This window comes from Caenorhabditis elegans, chromosome V (genome assembly GCF_000002985.6).
Source record: "Caenorhabditis elegans chromosome V".
NCBI classification, from domain to species: domain Eukaryota; kingdom Metazoa; phylum Nematoda; class Chromadorea; order Rhabditida; family Rhabditidae; genus Caenorhabditis; species Caenorhabditis elegans.
The window spans coordinates 16,618,094-16,635,624 of record NC_003283.11 but is presented as its reverse complement, the minus strand read 5'-3'; the positions used below and the strand labels follow the sequence as shown (position 1 = coordinate 16,635,624).

Here is a 17,531-nt window from a genome sequence, read left to right as displayed (position 1 = left end):
TGAACATGAATCAAAACCTTTCCAATTTAATCGAGAAAATTGTAAAACACGTTTACAATATTCAATTTGTGATCTCCATTGTCGGGTTTATCCTAACAATTCCCCATTTATACATTCTAACGAGAAAGTCTATGAGAACTTCTAGCATTAATTCAATTATGACTGGTATTGCAATTCTCGATTTAATTGTTCTTTTAAAAGTTATTCTGGAGAGATCCTATTGGTTCTGGATTTATGATAATCCATGTTTAAATCATAGCTCTTACTACTACGAGGTGCTCATTTGGATCGGAGATTTCCTGAACGACACTGGAGAACGGGTTTCTTTCTGGATGGGTGTATTTCTAGTCCTTATCAGATTAATTCTCATAAAGATGTCTGGAAGTACTCACCGCTTATCAAGCTATATTTTCGGGTATTTAGTGTTAATTTTTCTGTTAATCATTCATTTTTCAATATCGTACAGTTTTTATTCGGAGTTGTATCTTGTAGAATGAATGAACCCATGGCTACCAGGAAAGCAGTAAGTGTTTGTCTGAATGACGTCACTTGCTTACCAACCAATCAGCGACGTTAGCCCACCTCTCTGCAAAAAGCTGATTGGTCGGCGTCTAGTTTAAAAAAACATGTGTTTTTTTTCATTTTCAGATGTATTGAATTTCCCAAAGAATACAGTGAAAAACAATATATTCGAAGAATGCGAAATACGGAGAATGTTATTGCAATAGCTCACAAATACAATTTCATTACCGGGATGTCCAAGGTATTTTTTAATGAACAGTTAATCGAATTTGTTTTCTGCAGATTCTTGTCAGTGTTCTTTACCCCGTTCTAGCGGTTATTTTGATTTTTGATGTTCGAAAGTCTGCGAACATTTCATCGAAGGCTAACAGCAAAAGACAAAGCAAAGAAAGGTATTTTTTTTTACTATAGATCCAAACATGGTGAAACCAAAAAGTCGTCTTCCAATCAGCGACTTGAAAGGGGCGTGGTCTGCTTTTGCTGATTGGCCAGCATTCGTTTAATCAATTTCAACTTGATCTCCATAAAAATTTGTTATAAAAGTTAAAATAAAGTTGCCAACATTTTTCAAATACCACACTGGACGCATGATTTTGCTCATGACAATATTCTACACAATAGCCAGTGCTCCTGGAGGAATATCTGATTTTATTGTGATCTTCTGCACTGTCGGGAACGACTCAATTCTGATGCTCATTATTGGATACGGTTCCATATTTATATCCGCATTATTTTGCTTCAACGCTGCGTCTCATTGTCTCATCAACTTCTCAATGTCCACAAATTACCGGCAGGCCGCGAGAATGGCATTCACAAAACAATGTAGCAGAAATGTTATATCGGTAATCTAAATTAGAATAGAAGTTTCAAAATGAAAAATGATTTCAGGTTTCGAGAAGCGTGTCGAGAGCTCAGTAAAATTCTTCAATTTTCAAAAACAAAAGTATAAATGTATGTACATCAAAATTAAGTTCGAAATATAAGTGAATCTTTTCAAAAAAAGTTTTGAAGAAGTTGTCAAGAAGTAATTGTAGAGTTAGTATTGATAATTGATGTGCTCATTTGCTTCTGTCCACTGTAAATTTCACGTGAATCTGCCCTTTTTGGGGTGACAATCAGCACGTTTCGGTAATGGGGTACAAATAACATGTAGGAAAATGGAGAGAATATTGTAGAAAACATAAAAACTATTGAGATGAGGTATTGGGAATATGTGGAGCTGATAACGCGAGTGTACTGGCCGACAAAGATGAGAACACCCAGAAATGTGAAAGATGGAAGGAAAACTTGAAATGTTACGATCTGAAATTGAAAATAGTTAGCTGATAAACTCTTGCTCGCCATCAATCACCTTAACAAGTACTCAATTCAAATGTCTCAATTCTAAAGTCACACCGCCCATTTTAGTGGAGAATGACACAAGAACATCTCGGATCCAAAAATAAGTCAACACCACCAAAAATGCTGTGAAAAATAGCTGGACCATCAGTACTAGGGTCGACCAGTAAATTATAGATCCGCCAAGAACTATATCGTTTGGATAGAGCTCAACTATCTTGGTGAGCTCCGTCGAAAGCTCCACAGGTTCATAGAAGCTGATCCACGTGGATATATGGATCAGAGATGGGATCGACAGGCAGCATGCAGTGAGGCACAATGTTTGGACGGATGGGTCTCGGACGTAAAGGATATAGTAGCGGAAGATATAGGAAGAAATCATCCAGATCAAGTTGTGCTCCAGAAAACATATCATGAACATGTGCCCGGAGTAACAGGCGATCGGGGAAATGCGGGTGCACGGACCGGTAGGGATTATGAAGATCGAGGTGCCGTCGGTGATTAATCTGAAAGTTAGTGAGAGAGTGGACATGTCAGTAAGGTCTCTGGCAAAAGGAAATCATTCAACGCAATCCCTGAGCGATCCTGTGTACCAGGTCGGCGACTCCCCAGGACACCTTCCAGTAAGTGCATAAAGCAGCCGACAGTGATTGAGGTTCGCGACTGATTACTCATCTTATGTCGTCTGTGTTTTGCAATTAAAGAGGCGGCGTTTGTATACTTTCAGTCGGACATGACTACCAAAGAGTAAATCGGGGGTCTGTCTAAGATCTCACCGAAGCTTGACCGATCTCTTCCCAAAACGTTAGACTGTTGATCAAGAAGCAGACGGTGGAATAAATCCCTTACCTCTGCATCACGAAAAAACTTGTCAATGAAGCCAGAATATCCGTCGCGGTCTTTATCGTGATGATCACCGAGCATGGCCGCATTATTTTTGGCGACTTGGTCAATGCCAGATACATCATGAATCCGTTAACCATGATGCCAAAAGCTGATATGATTGTGTGGGTGATTTGGTAAATCATTGATTTCAGAACAAGATAATAGAAAAGTGAGGGTCTGATATACGTAGTGTTCTCGGAAATTAAAGAATCGTATAGTGAATGGCACCGGTTGTTTTTAAGATTACAGGGTGAGTCAAAATTATGGTAAGTCGAGGCGCGCGCGCGAAAGTTCTGTGGTTCGGGTCTCCCCGCCAAAATTAATTGATTATGTTATTTCGTGTTTTGTTCATTTATTTTTCCATCGTTTTTCCTAAAAAATAATTTTTTTTTCGCAGGTATGAGAGCGTCACCCATGCGTGAACCCATCGTTCGTTTTCATAGGAATGGTGTCGCGGCGAAGAGCATTGCTCGACGGCTCAAAGTGTCTGAAAAACTTGTTTCTACCACCATTGCACGGTTCAAGGAGCTCGGCAACTTTTCCGATAGATCCGGACGCGGAAGACCCCCCACAGTCACTACACCAGCGATGATAAAAAAAGTTCGTGGACGCTTCCGTCACAACTCCGGGCGGTCGGTCCGTGCGATGGCCCGAGAATTGAAAATTTCGCAAAGTTCTCTGTGCCGAATGGTAAAAAACAACTTGAAATTGAAGGCTTACAAAAAATCTACTTGTCAATTTCTGTCTGAAGCTGCTAAAATCAAGAGAAAAGACCGTGCCATGAATCTACTCCGAAGATTCAGAAATGGAGCTCACAGGAAGGTACTTTTCACCGACGAAAAGATATTTTGCATTGAGCAGTCTTTTAATACGCAAAATGATCGAGTTTATGCAAAAACTCAGCCAAACTCCCGCGTTCAGCGTACTGGTTACCCGAAAGGAATCATGGTCTTTGCCGGAATCACTGCTAATGGAAAGACTCCACTCATTTTTGTTCCACAAGGGATAAAAGTTAACGGAAACAACTATTTAGATATGTTGAAGACGGAACTCATGCCCTGGGTCAAGAAGCATTTCAAAAAAACAAAATGGACTTTTCAGCAGGATGGGGCGCCTGCTCATAAGCACAAGAACGTTCAGGCATGGTGTGAAAGCAACTTCCCGGACTTCATCGCTTTCAATCAATGGCCACCGTCATCCCCGGATCTCAATCCGATGGATTACTCAGTATGGAGTGTCCTCGAAGCAAAAGCTTGTTCAAAACCGCATAGGAATATCGATTCGTTGAAAGATTCACTGAAGAAGGCATGGGACGAGTTGGATATCAACTACTTGCGCGCCACAGTCGACTCGTTCCCTAGGCGTCTGGAGGCCTGTGTTGCTGCTAATGGAGATATTTTCGAACTTTAAAATGTTTTTCTATAGTGTTTTTTACGGTGAATAAAATGTGTATAGTTAGAAGTTGTTTGTGTTTCTGGAAAAATGTATGGAGCACGGGAACTACTTACCATAATTTTGACTCACCCTGTATACACAAAATTGTAGATCTTTCATCATGACGCTGTCGACAAAGTATCGTAAAACAGAATAACAAAGTGACAAACCGATTTTTAATTGATGGCTGCAATAGACCAATGATCGGAGTTTAAGACGAGACAAGACTAGTACACTTATAATTGTTTTATGACTAACTTCAAATAATGGAGAACACACAAACTACACAGTCAATTGTGAATTGAGTATGACGTCACTGCAGTCACTTCCGAGTTCATCTTCCCCTTGATCTTCCTTACCGCCATTCTTCCGGGATTGGCAATACAGAACTTGAAAAACGGAGGTAGAAATAAAATGTAGCTGATTGGAAAGATGCTAAGAGTTGCTGCAAAGATGGCTGATGAAATTGCTTGAAGTCGAATCGGCCCAATCAAAGAGTAGTGCATGAAGATCAAGTTGAGTACGGCCAGGAAAGTGAGAATTGGGATAGCGGATTGGAGATGGAGGGCCTGTAAAGAAGAAGTATGTGACCTTGAAGTTAGAGGATCATAAAGAATTTGAGTTTTGTCTACAGTACTCCAAGGCTACCCGGGGGTCGACTCATTTTTATAGGAGGCTCATCCCCGAAAGTCTGCGAATCACCCAGGTCGAAGTTATAACCTAGACCGGGAGCTACAGCATTCATACAGTATTCCCACTAAAATACTAAAAAGAGTGTGATTTTCAAAAAAAAACATTCAGGGATCATGTTGAAAACCAACCTTAACCAACTGCATATTTAACAGGATCGTAGTTTTTGACAACCTTGCAGTCTTCTCCTTCAAGAACCTCACTAGAAAGTGTCGAATCCAAAGGGATCCGCAAAACGTGACCACAGAAGTAACCATCAGAAAAGCCAGTGACATCATGTTGAACTGATCAACCACCCAACCGGCCATCACCAGATCACCAGGCTTTGAAAATAGTCGAGGTCCGTGTTGATCCGAGTTGGCGGCCCAAATGTTGAAGGTATTGATCCAAAATGAGGAGTTGATGAACAATGGGAAGTATGTGACGATTGCGGTGAACAGGAAGGCGATGAGACTTGGATCCTTGTACTTCAAAATGTAGTAGCGGAATACGTACGAGCAAATCATCCAGACAAGATTTTGTTGGAGAAGACTCAAAAAGATTACGTGGCTTGAAAAGCAGAACTGATGGGATTCCAAACTACAGGGACCCTCTGAGATTACGAAGATAATTGCTCCGTTGCTGATGATTCTGAAATCACACCCAATTGAATCAGTTAACTTCTCCGTTCAGTTTACCTCTCCTTGAGCAAAAAGTTCAAGATAGAAGCCATCAAATCTGTCGTTGACTTTATAACGATGATAATCACACAGGGTCGCATCACACTGGGGCTTTTAGTCAGTGCCAGGTAGATCAAGAAAGTGCTCCAGAAAACGCCGGATGCGGAGAGAACGTTTTGGATAGTGACGTAAGACATTCGTATAGTCGGTTACTTGATAGGGAATAAGAATGCATGTTAGGTTAGAGCTGAACACGAGAACCGGAAATTGATAGCTGGTTAGGAAATTGTTAGGTGGCCAGTAGTACTGTACTGTGTAAAAAAGAAGTAAATTTTTTTTTAATGTAAGAGTAGATAGTATCTTTTTATTGATTTAAAAATAAAAACTAATATACTGATACGAAATTTTGTAAAAGTAAAATTGTTATTAGTTTTTCCACCCTAATCTTTTAGTCATCGTTGTTGTCCACGTGTACTTCCGCGTTGAATCTTGGGATTTCGGGACGGGGCTGAAAAATTCGGATTAACTTCCCGGGAATTCCCTGAACTATTTCCAGTTTAACGAACCATAAGTCTTCTTGGCTGAGCATCGTAAAACTGAATCAAACTCTCAAAAAAATGTTGTCGATCCGTCGGAGTTTCAACGCCAGCTCCAAATCCATCAGTGTTCATGGAATTCAGTGCAGGGGACTCTTGTGGTGAAGCGTCTTGATTTCCAGAAGGTTCAGGGTTTGATGACAGTTTTCTGGACTCGTGGTCGGTGTCATCCTGGTATTGAGATTCTGCATTCAGCGAGGCATCAGCCATCTCGACGTTCTTAAATTGAGAAAAAAAATCAATATGAGAAAAATTTGATTACCTGCTAACTGCCAGAAAAAAATCGATGAAAATAGTGAGACTTATCCAGATATACTTTTCGAAATGTTATTCACACTTTTCCTTCTCTTCCCCAACCTCCTGACCAGCGCTAATTTGGCTCAACATTTACTCTCGCTCGCATAATTTTTCCCGCACTCTCTCGCTATCAAGGGACCTGTGATAATCATCATTATCACCTCGAAAACGACTAATGAGGTTTTCCACGGGAATGAAGGGTGCACACTTGGAAATATATTTCATTAAAGGGGCATGGATTTTTTTTTTGAATTCCTTGAACTTGGAGTCAAATTAGTAGTGGGAAATCAAGAGATTTATGTTGTGAAACATTAAAAATAGGAATTTTCAGTAAATTTTTAGTTAGGAAATTGAATTTTCAATAGATTTTTGGCTGGAAATTTAAATCTTCAGTTAATTTTTGTTAGTTGAAAATTCGAATTTTCCATGAATTTTTAGTAGACAATTTTGAGTTGTCACTTAATTTTCTGATGGAAACTTGAGTTTTCAGTTATTTTTTTTAGTTAGGAACTTGAATTTTCAATAGATTTTTTACTGGAGATTTCAAATTTCAGTGTATTTTCTGTTTAAAAGTTAAAACTTCATTGCAATTTTCACTATAATTTTTCAATTGAAATATGTTTTTTTAAAGGCACATTTAAGATGGAAATTTGATTTTTCTTTAATTTTTTAGCTGGAGTTTCTTAGCTCCGCTATGTAATTTTCCACAGAAAAAAGAAAGATCCAGGCCAACCCATTTTTAAACTAAAATTAATACCAAAATTATAATACCAAAATTATCAGTTTACCCCCATTTTTAAAAGTTTTTTTTCCAAACTTCTGCCTGGCCTGAAAAAATACGAAATTTCCCATTAATCATGTTTTATTTCTGCTCGGGATCAAAATCAAACTCATCATTTTCCCCCTTCTAATCACTTGTTTCATCAGTGATAAGACCAGAAAGTGCACAATATCATAAATTTGAGCACACACTCATTTTTTGATTTATAATTTTTATGGTCCTCACTTTCCGGGATAAACTGTAACCACTCGGAAATCTATAGGATTTTAACTTTATTTCAAACTAAAAATAAAAAAAGCAAAAGCTAGTTGTGTAAAATTCAAGTTTTAAGAGAAAAAAGTAGCATGTAAAATTTGTACTCCTGAACTTGGTGCTCTTATCAGTTGCTCAACAAGTGATTTCAGTGCCTCCTCCATATTTAAGGAAGGAGTAGGAATTAAAAATGAGAGAAAATGATTTTCATTTTGCTTTGGACTTTTTGTACTGTAATTTCAGCACAGACAAATTGGAAAGTGAGTTTTTCCGGTTTTTTTTGGTTTGAAAATGTCAAGATTTTTTTTGGGCTGTTTGAAATTATGAAAAAGGGAGGAAATTTTAGCTGAAATGCAAAGAGGAGGCCCTAAAATTTCTCCAAAATTGCTCCGTTTATTACAAATATTTATTTTTATTGAAAAAATGTTTAGACATTTTTAAAAAAAGATATATTGTTGTAAAATGTTTTTATTTCGTAATCATTTTAAGTATGCTTCAATTTCGGAAAAATCTAAATTTTACAAAAATGTCATGATCAACCTGACGCCTCTCAATTTTTTTACAGGACCTAATCATCCCAAAGATCCCTCATCTCAACTACACTGGAGTTTCCGAGCAATGCACAAAAGACACAAAACTGTGGCTGAGCTCACTGGAAACCTTCGTCGCTACTTCTACACAATGCATGGCACCTGGTGGAAAATGTGATACGAAAAAACTTGAGGAAAACATGTTCGCTGTTCAACGTGGGTTTTTTGGTCGTAGACCTCGATCAATGTCGGCTGCGAAATTATTAATGTTTTATTAATTAACAAACTTAATTTTATTAATTAACTACAAATCTTCCAACTTCCAGAGCTCGATTCATTTGGCAGACTCTTCGAGCCAGGTCTCCTGGAACTCCTTGACACTTTTGAAGGAAACTACCAAGAATGTGAGCGAATCAGTGGTATCAAATACGACACAAATTACTGTTACATGGGGCTGATTCCAAAAATCAAACTTCCATTCTCATCTCTACCATACCGATCGGCAGTTTGCATGCCAAGATCCTGCCAGCATTTGGACCTTCCGAAGCTGTATAATCAATTAGGCTCGAAACTTTTTACGGCCAGATTTGCAAAATGTGTTCATCAGGATATTGAAAAGGACTCGGCGTTTTGGGGATTTACGTGAGTTTTTTTTGTTTTTATTTCATTTTTGGAGATTTGGAAATGAAAAAATCGATTAGTTCGATCAATAGAAAAGTTTTTAAAAATTTTTTTAACCAGTGTGGTGTCGAACCAGACAGGTCCGGCCCCTAAGTGTCCAAAAGTCAAGCCCTCTACCACTTGGCCACAGCGTGCGCCGCCTAATCCTCTGTTCAATTGCGGCCGCCTCTGAATACAGCCGACACAAAACCTGGACACTTTTGGGTGCGCCGATTGAAACGAAAATTATAGTAATTCGCGAGACCCAGAAAGTGTTGGGTGCTATAAAAAATTAATAGCATCTTGCAACTACAAAACATTCCGATTTCAGAATCTTCATGGGAATCATGATCAGCATCGCAATTCTTGCAACTTCTGTGGATTACCTACGAGAAACTACATACAATATTCCAAGTGACAAGGAAACAAATCTCTACCTGAAGTTTCTGTTAGCATTCTCATTTTGGACAAATGCTGGCCAAATTCTGTCGGTAAAAGAGCAGAAGCCTGGATTCATTAAGTCATTGGACTGCATCCGAGCATTCTCGATTTCTTGGGTGATAGCAGGGCACTCGCTTTTGTTCTTTGAGTTCAATGAAACATTAATTCCAATTTCAAATGTTCCGAAGCTTATTTGGAATCATTTATTTCTCAATGCAACTGTCTCCGTAGACACTTTCTTTTTGATGTCAGGAATTGTGGTGGCCTACTTGTTTTTCAAGGTTTGCCGTAGAGCTCAGTTTTCAGAAAGTTATCTAAAATTCCAGCAACGTCCAAAATCCTCCACCATAAAAAGTCCATTGACATGGATCCTCTTCTACCTTCACAGATACCTCCGCTTGACCCCTCCATACATGATTTTTGTAGGATTTTTTGTGGTCTACGGGCCATATATCCAGGGGCCATATGCGGCATGGATGTGGAGTAAGTAGAATATTTATTTTTTTTAATTTTAAGTTTCTTAAAATTCAGATGCGCTCGCCTCAATGTCCAACTATTGCCGAACAAATTGGTGGCGGAATCTGATCTATATCAACAATTTTGACACAAACCAGAAGACAACCTGCTATCCAGTGTCCTGGTATCTGGCAGTGGACACGCAATTGTACCTGGTTGCTCCAATATTTCTTGTAGCACTATATTTCTCATTTGCAGCCGGTGAGTAGTGATTTTTGAGCAACATTTTGAGTCTTGTATGAAAAAAATTTAAGGAGCGGTGTCGATTGTGGCTGGGTGTGTCGGAAGCATTGTGACTACGTATATTTTGTACGGGGTTTATGATACAATGTCAGCGGATGATTATCATTCAGAGTGAGTTGAATAGTGGGAGAAATATACAAAATTTGGAAAATGTTAGACGAAAACCGAAAAATGTTAGACGAAAATTGAAAAATGTTCGACGAAAATTGAAAAATGTTAGAGGAAAGTTGAAAAATATTAGACGAAAATTGGAAAATGTTAGGCGAAAATTGAAAAATTTTAGACGAAAATTGAAAAATGTTAGACGAAAATTGAAAAATTTTAGACGAAGATTGAAAAATGTTAGACGAAAGTTGAAAAATGTCTCAAAATTCCAGTCCCGATGGTCACTACACCAACATGATCTACAACCGTCCCTGGATACGGTGTACTCCTTATCTTCTGGGTCTTCTAACAGGATATATAATTGCAAATTACGGAAAACGCCAAATCCGATTTAACCGAGCTATCAGTATTACTTGCTGGGTCGTAGCTTTTGGAATTGGTTTCGCATGTTTATTTGCTAATTATGATTATGATAAAGGATCATATTGGAGTCCGTTTGTCAAAGGAACTTTTAATAATTTTTCGAGGCTGGGATGGTCAGTTGCAGTGGCTTGGGTCATTGTTGCTAATCATTTTGGGTGGGGAGGTTAGCTATTACTTTGAGCTTCAGATTGACTGATTTCTAAAATTTTCAGGTCCAATTAATGCATTTATGTCTCACCCGATTTGGCAACCATTTGGAAAATTATCATACTGCGCATATATTGTGCATTGGATGGCCCTTTATTATTTCCTGAACGTCGGAGATAGACCTCTGCAATTTTTTAATATTTGGCAAGTGGTGAGTATTTTTGAATATTTAAGTTAATTTTTTTTCAATTTCAAATTGCAAAAAGTTGATAATCATTTGAAGCAATAAACCAAATATTTCGGAAAATTTTTTCTGGAAGTTAAGTTTTAGGTAATTGCAGAATTATTTTTTTTAATTTTCAGCGAAAATTTCATATTTTCCAATTTTTTGTGCAGTTACAGCTTAATTTGGAAACAATTTTCTTATTTTCTTAAATTGTTCAGTTGTAGTTCGAGTTTTTAAAATTAAATTTTTAGATTTTTTTCTGGACGATTTAAAAAACAGTTTTTGTCAGAATTAGTTCAAACAATTTTTGTCTAAAACTTTGAATAAGTGTGTTATCAAAATAGATCAAAATTCCGAAAAAATGAATAAAATGAGCAGAAACGCAAAAAATCTAAAACTAGCTTTCATTTGGGCATTTTTTTTCACTTTTTTAAATTAAAATTTTTTTCTTACAAAAAAAAATAATTTGAATTTATTTAATTCTATTAATTTTTGGCTGTTATATTTGGTTTATTTTTAACACAAAACCCCATGCTTCACCAATAAAATATTTCATTTCCAGTACTGCTACTACGCAATCCCCGCTACAATTCTCTCCTACTTTTTCGCATTTTTCTGGAGCTGCCTTTTCGAAGTCTCCACCTTAAAGTAAGTCTTTTTCTTCAAGTTCTGACCTAAAATTTGTCATTTTCAGACTTGAGAAAATGCTCATCGAGGCTATTTTGAGAATTGGAGCAACAACTTCTGACTCGAGACCAAAACCAGTTCCAATTTCCGGCGGCTTAACAAAGGCAGAAGATGATTTGAAAAAGACAAATGGCTCCTGGGATATTGAAATAGAGCCAGTTGAGCCAGTTGTGCTCAAATGTTGATCAGCACCACCCAAAATTTTCGATTAAATTTTCTCATTCTCACGCTCGTGTCCATAATATATATTTGTTTCTTGACTTCTCCGAACTCATTCCATTCGCCTTTTTTACCTAATGTTGATCGGTGTCTTGTTATATAAAAAATTAGAGAAAAATAGCCTAATTGTTTTCTGTTTTTGTTTTTTTATGGCTGAAAGTTCAAATTTTGGTCGAGTAGTGGTTCTTGTCTGGAATTGCAGAAAAGAGGCGGAGTCTAGAGTTTTTCTGAGGTTTTTCTGAGGTAAATTCCAAAATGATTTTTCAAATGTTTTCAAATAAAACATCAAAATAAACATTATTCAAACTTAGGGTCAGAACAACATGTTTTCTGCAGTAGTGGTCGCCAAAGGGAAATCTCAGCCACCGACTTTTTTTTTACGACCGCGTGACAAATTGCTTTAAATTTCACGCCGGAGTGTTCAAAAAATCAGCTCGTTGAAAATGAGAAAAACCAAAAAAACTTGAACCCTATTTTGTTGACATAACACCCCTGTTTTAAGCTTTTGATTTCAATTTTCACCTGTTTCAAAGTACCACCTTTGCTCAGCAAACTTATCTCGAATTCTCACGCACTTCTTCTATGTCATTTGTGGTATTCAGATCTGTGAAAAACTACTCAAGTCACACTTTCCTTTCTAGTCTTTTTAAACCATTTCCGGCGAAATATATATCGAACTTTGATTGCAGGAAATTGGACTAATTTCCGCTCGAGCTTCACAACCAATAAATATTTATTTCTCATCATTTTTCTTTTTCAGAAATGATAACTGTTTGTGACCCATCTGATGCGATTTCTGGGATTTTGTGGGTTCACAAGTTCTCTCCACTGCTCGCCCTTCCAGTCTTCATTTTTGCCGGCTATATTTTGATCTACAAGTCCAGTAAACATCTCCAACCATCGAAAAGGGCATATGGGTACTTTTTCATAAGGTAAGCCCCACTGACAGGACTCGAACCGCGGAGTCGTGGGTGGTAGCCGCACGCATTACTGGCTGCGCCATGGGTGCTGGCGCAGGCGGTTGTGGGCTTGTCTTCCAGGAATGACTCCGTGGTTCGAACCCACGACCCCTTGGATATTTTTTGCAACTCGTGGGGTCTTGCTGTTAGATTTTGTTATGAAAAAATCAACAAAAACTTGAGGAAAAAACTAACTTTTTTATTAAAAAAAATTAAGTTTTTTTCAGTAAATTCGCGAGCCTTTCCTTCCTCACCGCCGGCATCGCCCCAATCATTCATACTCCGGCATGGGGATTCCAGACTACAGGATTTCTGCAAATTTTAAATGCAGTCAATCCAATGTGGGCAATTATTTCCACAGTTTATTGTTATTTAGGTGAGTTTTTATTTGTTTTTTTGGAACTACAAACTACAAACTACAAACTACAATGTTTTCAGTTATGCTGTTCTTCCTGGTTCAAGTCATCAATACCCGGTGTGAAGCCATCGAAAAACTGTCTGCAGTGGCTTATGAGGAGGAAAAGAAGATGTTTTTCTTGTTGAGGACCATGCTAAAATTCCTATATTTCTTCGTTTTATTCTCATTTTGGTGTCTGCTTTTGACGCTCGGCTTTGGCGAATACGATGTGCAGTGGAGATTGAGAATGGCGGCGGAGAGGGTATGTAAGCAGCCGACGCCAAAGCGGGTTTCCCTGACCTGATTTGAAGAATTGAGCCTGTAATTTGTCGGGCGCCCGTAAAGATTTTTAGTAACAAATCCCCCTACCGGTCTGGGTTCCCTACACCACACTTTTTCTTACCCCCTCATCACCTGCCCCCCCCCCCCCCCTTCCTATTTCTTTTACTCTGCAATGTCTATTCCTCTCGTGACCATTGCGTCAGAGCCTCCTTAGCTCAGTTGGTAGAGCGTGAGACTTTTAATCTTAAGGTCAGGGGTTCGAGTCCCCTAGGTGGCTTGATTTTTTGCGGAATTTCATGATTTCAGAGCAAACTACTCAGAAATACCAACTGTCCAGAATTCTTCTTCCTGGACACAAATTCGTGGCGACTTATAATATCGATAATATCAATTATTTTCCTTCTCATCACCTTTCTCATATTTTCAATTGGATATTTATCAGGAGCATATCATATTCTAAAGCTTTCCAAAATGAAAATATCCAAGAAGTTTTGGAAGATTCAGACCGGATTTTTATTTCTACTAGGGATTCAAGTCACCCTGCTTTTTTGCTTTTTGTTGTTCCTTCCTATATGTTTCCTGGCTATCAAGGCGCCTGGATCGGAATCTAGTAAGTTATTACATTTTTAAGATGAAGAAAAACTTAACACTAAAAAAAATATTTTCAGCGTCCTTAACCATTATTTTATTTATTGGGCACCACGCAACAATTTCCACGATAATTTTTATTCTTGCACATCGATTTGTGAGATCTCGTATCCTGAGAGTTTATAATAATTGTGAGTATTTTGAGCTAGAAAAATCTAGAAAAAATACTTTAATTTCAGGCGTACCAAAATCCCATCGAGTAGGCGCAATTGTGGACGCTGACCGTCTCGACACACACTGTGTACCACAAATTCAAGTTTTTGCGGTGATAACTGCTACTACAACTGTGTGAAAATAAATAAATGTGATCATTGATTAATTTTTATATATATCTCAAAGTATTTTCAAAAAAATTATCAAACATAAATAATAAACCCACTGCCCCAAGGTCTAGCGGGCCTACAGGCCTATAGGCCTGCGACAACTGAAAATTTTTAGCTGACAGTTTTTTCTCACTGCATGAGAATTGATTTTATTTGTTTTCTTTAATCAAAAACTCTTCGATATTTCATTTCACTAATAATATGAATTCCACATTTCGGAAATGTCAACCGATCATCGTTTTTTTGGAGTATACCTTTCTGGCGCGATTTGCTTTTTGAATTGTTTACTCACATTTTATCTGATAGTGAGTCTTATCATTTGTTGAAACTTTCTTTTTTCTCCATAAACCTTTTCTATTTTCTAATACACCTTGAAGCATGTTTGGCAGGCTTTGTTAATTTTGTTTAATTTTTTTTCGATGGCATAACGCAACTATATTAACTTCAGTTTTTCAGGAAACAAATGAAGTATGTATCCGAATATTTGGGATCGATGAAGAATACCTTGCCATCTGTAATAGATGCAGCAATTGGATACAAAAAAACAGCATTGTCGCTAGGATTTGGTCACCCTTCTTGCGACATTGATGTGTATTTTGAAGACAAGGGAAGCAATACACTGATTACTTGTCCGCAATATCACAAGTCGTTTTTGGTGGAAGAAAGCTATTTTTTCTCGGTATTTTGTGACGAACTGGAATCAATGCTATTGCGAGAAACACCATTAGCAGAGTTCTCTCTTTCGGTGCTTGAGAAGCACATTTACTTTCGAGATTCTTCATCTGAAAGTTTGAAAACCGGAAATGCCTTACTTATGAATCTTAATGATGCATACCAATGGTTGGTTAATTTTCTGAGAAATCAAGGTAGGAAACTTCGAACTACCGGCATTTTTCTTGTGGTCGAAGACGCATCCCAAGTGTTATTGGTACTGCCATTAGTGGATCAAAATATACTGAAATTCTTTGTTATATCGTCTATATACAAACAAGGAAAGAAATCAATAATTGATGTTCAAGAAATCATTAATCTAGAGATATTGAATAATATAACGGGTTTACGAATACGTGATTGTTATATGTCTCCATCTACACCATTGCAACATCTTTTCAAATTTCCGGGTGTTTCTGTAATGATGGACAAAGTATCTATGAACGAATTGCGTGGACTGGTGAAGGTGAATTAACTTCTCTATAACTAATTAAAAAATTATTCAGGCGTGTATCAATAATCCGAATTGTTCAAATTTTTCGGTTGACTTCAACGAAATATTAGATACATCAAACAAAGAACAACTTCATATTCCTGGAACGGGAAGAACAATAAATGTTAATACAAGAAAAGTATTAGAGACATCGGTCGGAGAGTATTTTATTGAATATTTTTCGAAGACCCTATGTATACGCCGTTTGTTAGAGAAGGAAGAGAAAGAATGTGACATTGAACAAGTAAGTATTTTGTATACACTGCATTTCTCACTCAAAGCATTGAAAATAATCAGGTGGCTCGTCCTAGATTTCGATCTCCTGATCTCGACGTATTTTATTATTTATAAAAGTACCTGCCGCTGACCCCCCGTCACAAATTTAAAAAAAAACATTTTCCCTCCTTTTGTGTGCAGTGGAGCGATGGGACAACCTGACACCGTCGCGCATTGTTGATTAATATCAATAAACCGAACTTTTACAGAACCAGAATGAATCTCCAGAACCCGATTCGAGTTTATCACAAAGAATTCTTCAAAATCATTTGATCATGGAGCACATTCTGGGAAAAGTTGGTTCACTAACCATGTAGGTTGAAATGTTTTTACATTTTAATTATTAGCATGAATACATTTCAGACAGACTCTTCGAAAAGTATCACATAAAACCCGACAAGTAGTAGACTTCTTGAATCCTGACTCGAAAATCTATGCAATTCAAATTCACCTCTCAGATTTTGAGACGGTAGAAGTGAAAATGTTTTTCTTGGAAGGAGACGATATCGAAAGAAACATTTACCGATCAACAAAAGTTTCTTTAAAGCCTTCTTTTGAGGCTATAACCGAGTCAGTGAAAACCATCTATGAAAATGCTAAAACACATAAAAAATGTTGTATTAGTGGAAACACATTGGATGGCAAAGAGCTGGATCGTTTCGCGGAAGAATTGGTGCTCAATTTGCAAAACCAGAGATCAGTGATTCAAGAGATGTGTTTATATGCGTCACGCTTACCTGGAGACGGATGTTTAAATTTTCTTCCGCGCGTTTATACTCCAGAGTTCACACTTCAAATTAATGAGATTGATACTCGTCTTGAAAACGCACCAGATGTATGGAAATTGAGTGCAAGTACGTATTATCAATTATTGGAGTATTCACTTGAATCTTTGGGGAAATTACTTCCTGTGAAAAAGCTTAGTATGCAGACGGAACATGAAGAAGATGTTTTTAAAATTCTGAAGAATCTTGACCCAGCTGAATTGAATGTCATTGAAATTCAAAAACCAAAGAGTTCCCTCATATATCGAAGCTTGGACATCAATGAAATTTCAATACTGAATCAATGGAATAACGCAAAAGAACTATTGTGTGAGCCTCCAATTGCTGTGTATCAAATTGAATGTTTGTCACATTTCTCAATGATCGATGTTCACCTATTCACGCTTTTATTACAAGACATGGTATATTTGAAAAACGTAAGGATTTTTGAAATTTTATCTCTGTTAAGTTAAAAATTTACAGAAATTCCTGAGCTCCCGTACTTTTACCAAGTGCAAAATAGTTTTTGAGGTTAATGATATGAATGAAAACATATTCGAGGAAAACGGCTTGGGATTTGCGCACCTGCGTTCACCTTCATCATCAGGTCGACCAAGTGTTTGGTTTTTTCAATATCCGAACAACAGTGATCTTTTACATATTCTATACTATGAGCATCGAAGTATTGCTTTGTCTCGTATTCCTAGATTTAAAGCACCTGATAATGCTGTTATTTCATTTTCTTGAACGTATTGTATAATATGAAAAGAATTTGAAATATTACTAGATACGTATTCAAATTATTGTTGGCTGAATCACAGAATGAGCCACAGATTGATCGGGTTGCAAGCCTAAAAAGTTGTTGACAGTTCTCCGATACATGGATGACATGAAAAAGTTAATAATAATATGAATAGTGCCGTTGGCAAGTGGTACAAATGCATGTAAATTGTTAAGCTTTTCAATAGTACTTCTGAAAAATATTTAAAACAATTAAAAACATGCAAAAAGTGTTCAAACAAATACT

The 17,531-nt window shown here is 37.4% G+C and overlaps 5 protein-coding genes, 2 non-coding genes and 2 pseudogenes across 9 annotated transcripts; 5 read left to right on the top strand and 4 right to left on the bottom strand.

Annotated features, from left to right (window-relative positions):
- Positions 1-5: 5 nt before the first annotated feature.
- Positions 6-1,375, top strand: srw-75 (annotated as a pseudogene). The gene is made up of 4 exons: positions 6-523; positions 649-763; positions 805-904; positions 1,066-1,375. Coding segments are annotated over exons 1-4 (1,043 nt in total).
- A 164-nt stretch (positions 1,376-1,539) lies between these two features.
- On the bottom strand, positions 1,540-2,888 carry srd-24 (annotated as a pseudogene). Its single transcript has 3 exons — positions 2,710-2,888; positions 1,874-2,366; positions 1,540-1,824 (listed from the first exon to the last, which is right to left on the bottom strand). Coding segments are annotated over exons 1-3 (957 nt in total).
- Positions 2,889-4,469: 1,581 nt separating this feature from the next.
- srd-21 (Serpentine Receptor, class T) lies at positions 4,470-5,725 on the bottom strand (the record flags this gene model as incomplete). Its single annotated transcript, NM_074806.1, has 3 exons — positions 4,470-4,748; positions 5,001-5,499; positions 5,547-5,725. 3 exons carry the CDS (start codon positions 5,723-5,725, stop codon positions 4,470-4,472), a joined length of 957 nt encoding a protein of 318 aa, NP_507207.1.
- A 251-nt stretch (positions 5,726-5,976) lies between these two features.
- On the bottom strand, positions 5,977-6,334 carry W06G6.2 (Transcriptional regulator; the record flags this gene model as incomplete). The annotated part of the gene is made up of 2 exons (NM_074805.2): positions 5,977-6,036; positions 6,095-6,334. 2 exons carry the CDS (start codon positions 6,332-6,334, stop codon positions 5,977-5,979), a joined length of 300 nt encoding a protein of 99 aa, NP_507206.2.
- A 1,320-nt stretch (positions 6,335-7,654) lies between these two features.
- Positions 7,655-11,768, top strand: oac-53 (Nose resistant-to-fluoxetine protein N-terminal domain-containing protein; the record flags this gene model as incomplete). The annotated part of the gene is made up of 11 exons (NM_074804.3): positions 7,655-7,714; positions 8,020-8,200; positions 8,311-8,626; positions 8,976-9,366; positions 9,412-9,568; positions 9,617-9,802; positions 9,856-9,955; positions 10,222-10,535; positions 10,585-10,730; positions 11,308-11,393; positions 11,440-11,768. 11 exons carry the CDS (start codon positions 7,655-7,657, stop codon positions 11,615-11,617), a joined length of 2,115 nt encoding a protein of 704 aa, NP_507205.2. The 3' UTR covers positions 11,618-11,768.
- A 645-nt stretch (positions 11,769-12,413) lies between these two features.
- Y70C5A.2 (Serpentine Receptor, class H) lies at positions 12,414-14,229 on the top strand (the record flags this gene model as incomplete). Its single annotated transcript, NM_074803.3, has 6 exons — positions 12,414-12,583; positions 12,838-12,986; positions 13,049-13,269; positions 13,596-13,899; positions 13,958-14,068; positions 14,117-14,229. The coding sequence occupies 6 exons, from the start codon at positions 12,414-12,416 to the stop codon at positions 14,227-14,229; spliced, it is 1,068 nt and encodes a 355-aa protein (NP_507204.2).
- On the bottom strand, positions 13,492-13,576 carry Y70C5A.5. The gene has a single exon (NR_070083.1). It is a non-coding gene; the product is annotated as an Unclassified non-coding RNA Y70C5A.5 (non-coding RNA).
- On the top strand, positions 13,494-13,566 carry Y70C5A.t1. The gene has a single exon. It is a non-coding gene; the product is annotated as a tRNA-Lys (tRNA).
- A 472-nt stretch (positions 14,230-14,701) lies between the features above and the next one.
- On the top strand, positions 14,702-17,287 carry Y70C5A.3 (DUF38 domain-containing protein). The gene is made up of 5 exons (NM_001129594.4): positions 14,702-15,437; positions 15,478-15,708; positions 15,950-16,053; positions 16,104-16,941; positions 16,988-17,287. Exons 1-5 carry the CDS (start codon positions 14,724-14,726, stop codon positions 17,249-17,251), a joined length of 2,151 nt encoding a protein of 716 aa, NP_001123066.1. The 5' UTR covers positions 14,702-14,723; the 3' UTR covers positions 17,252-17,287.
- Positions 17,288-17,531: the final 244 nt, after the last annotated feature.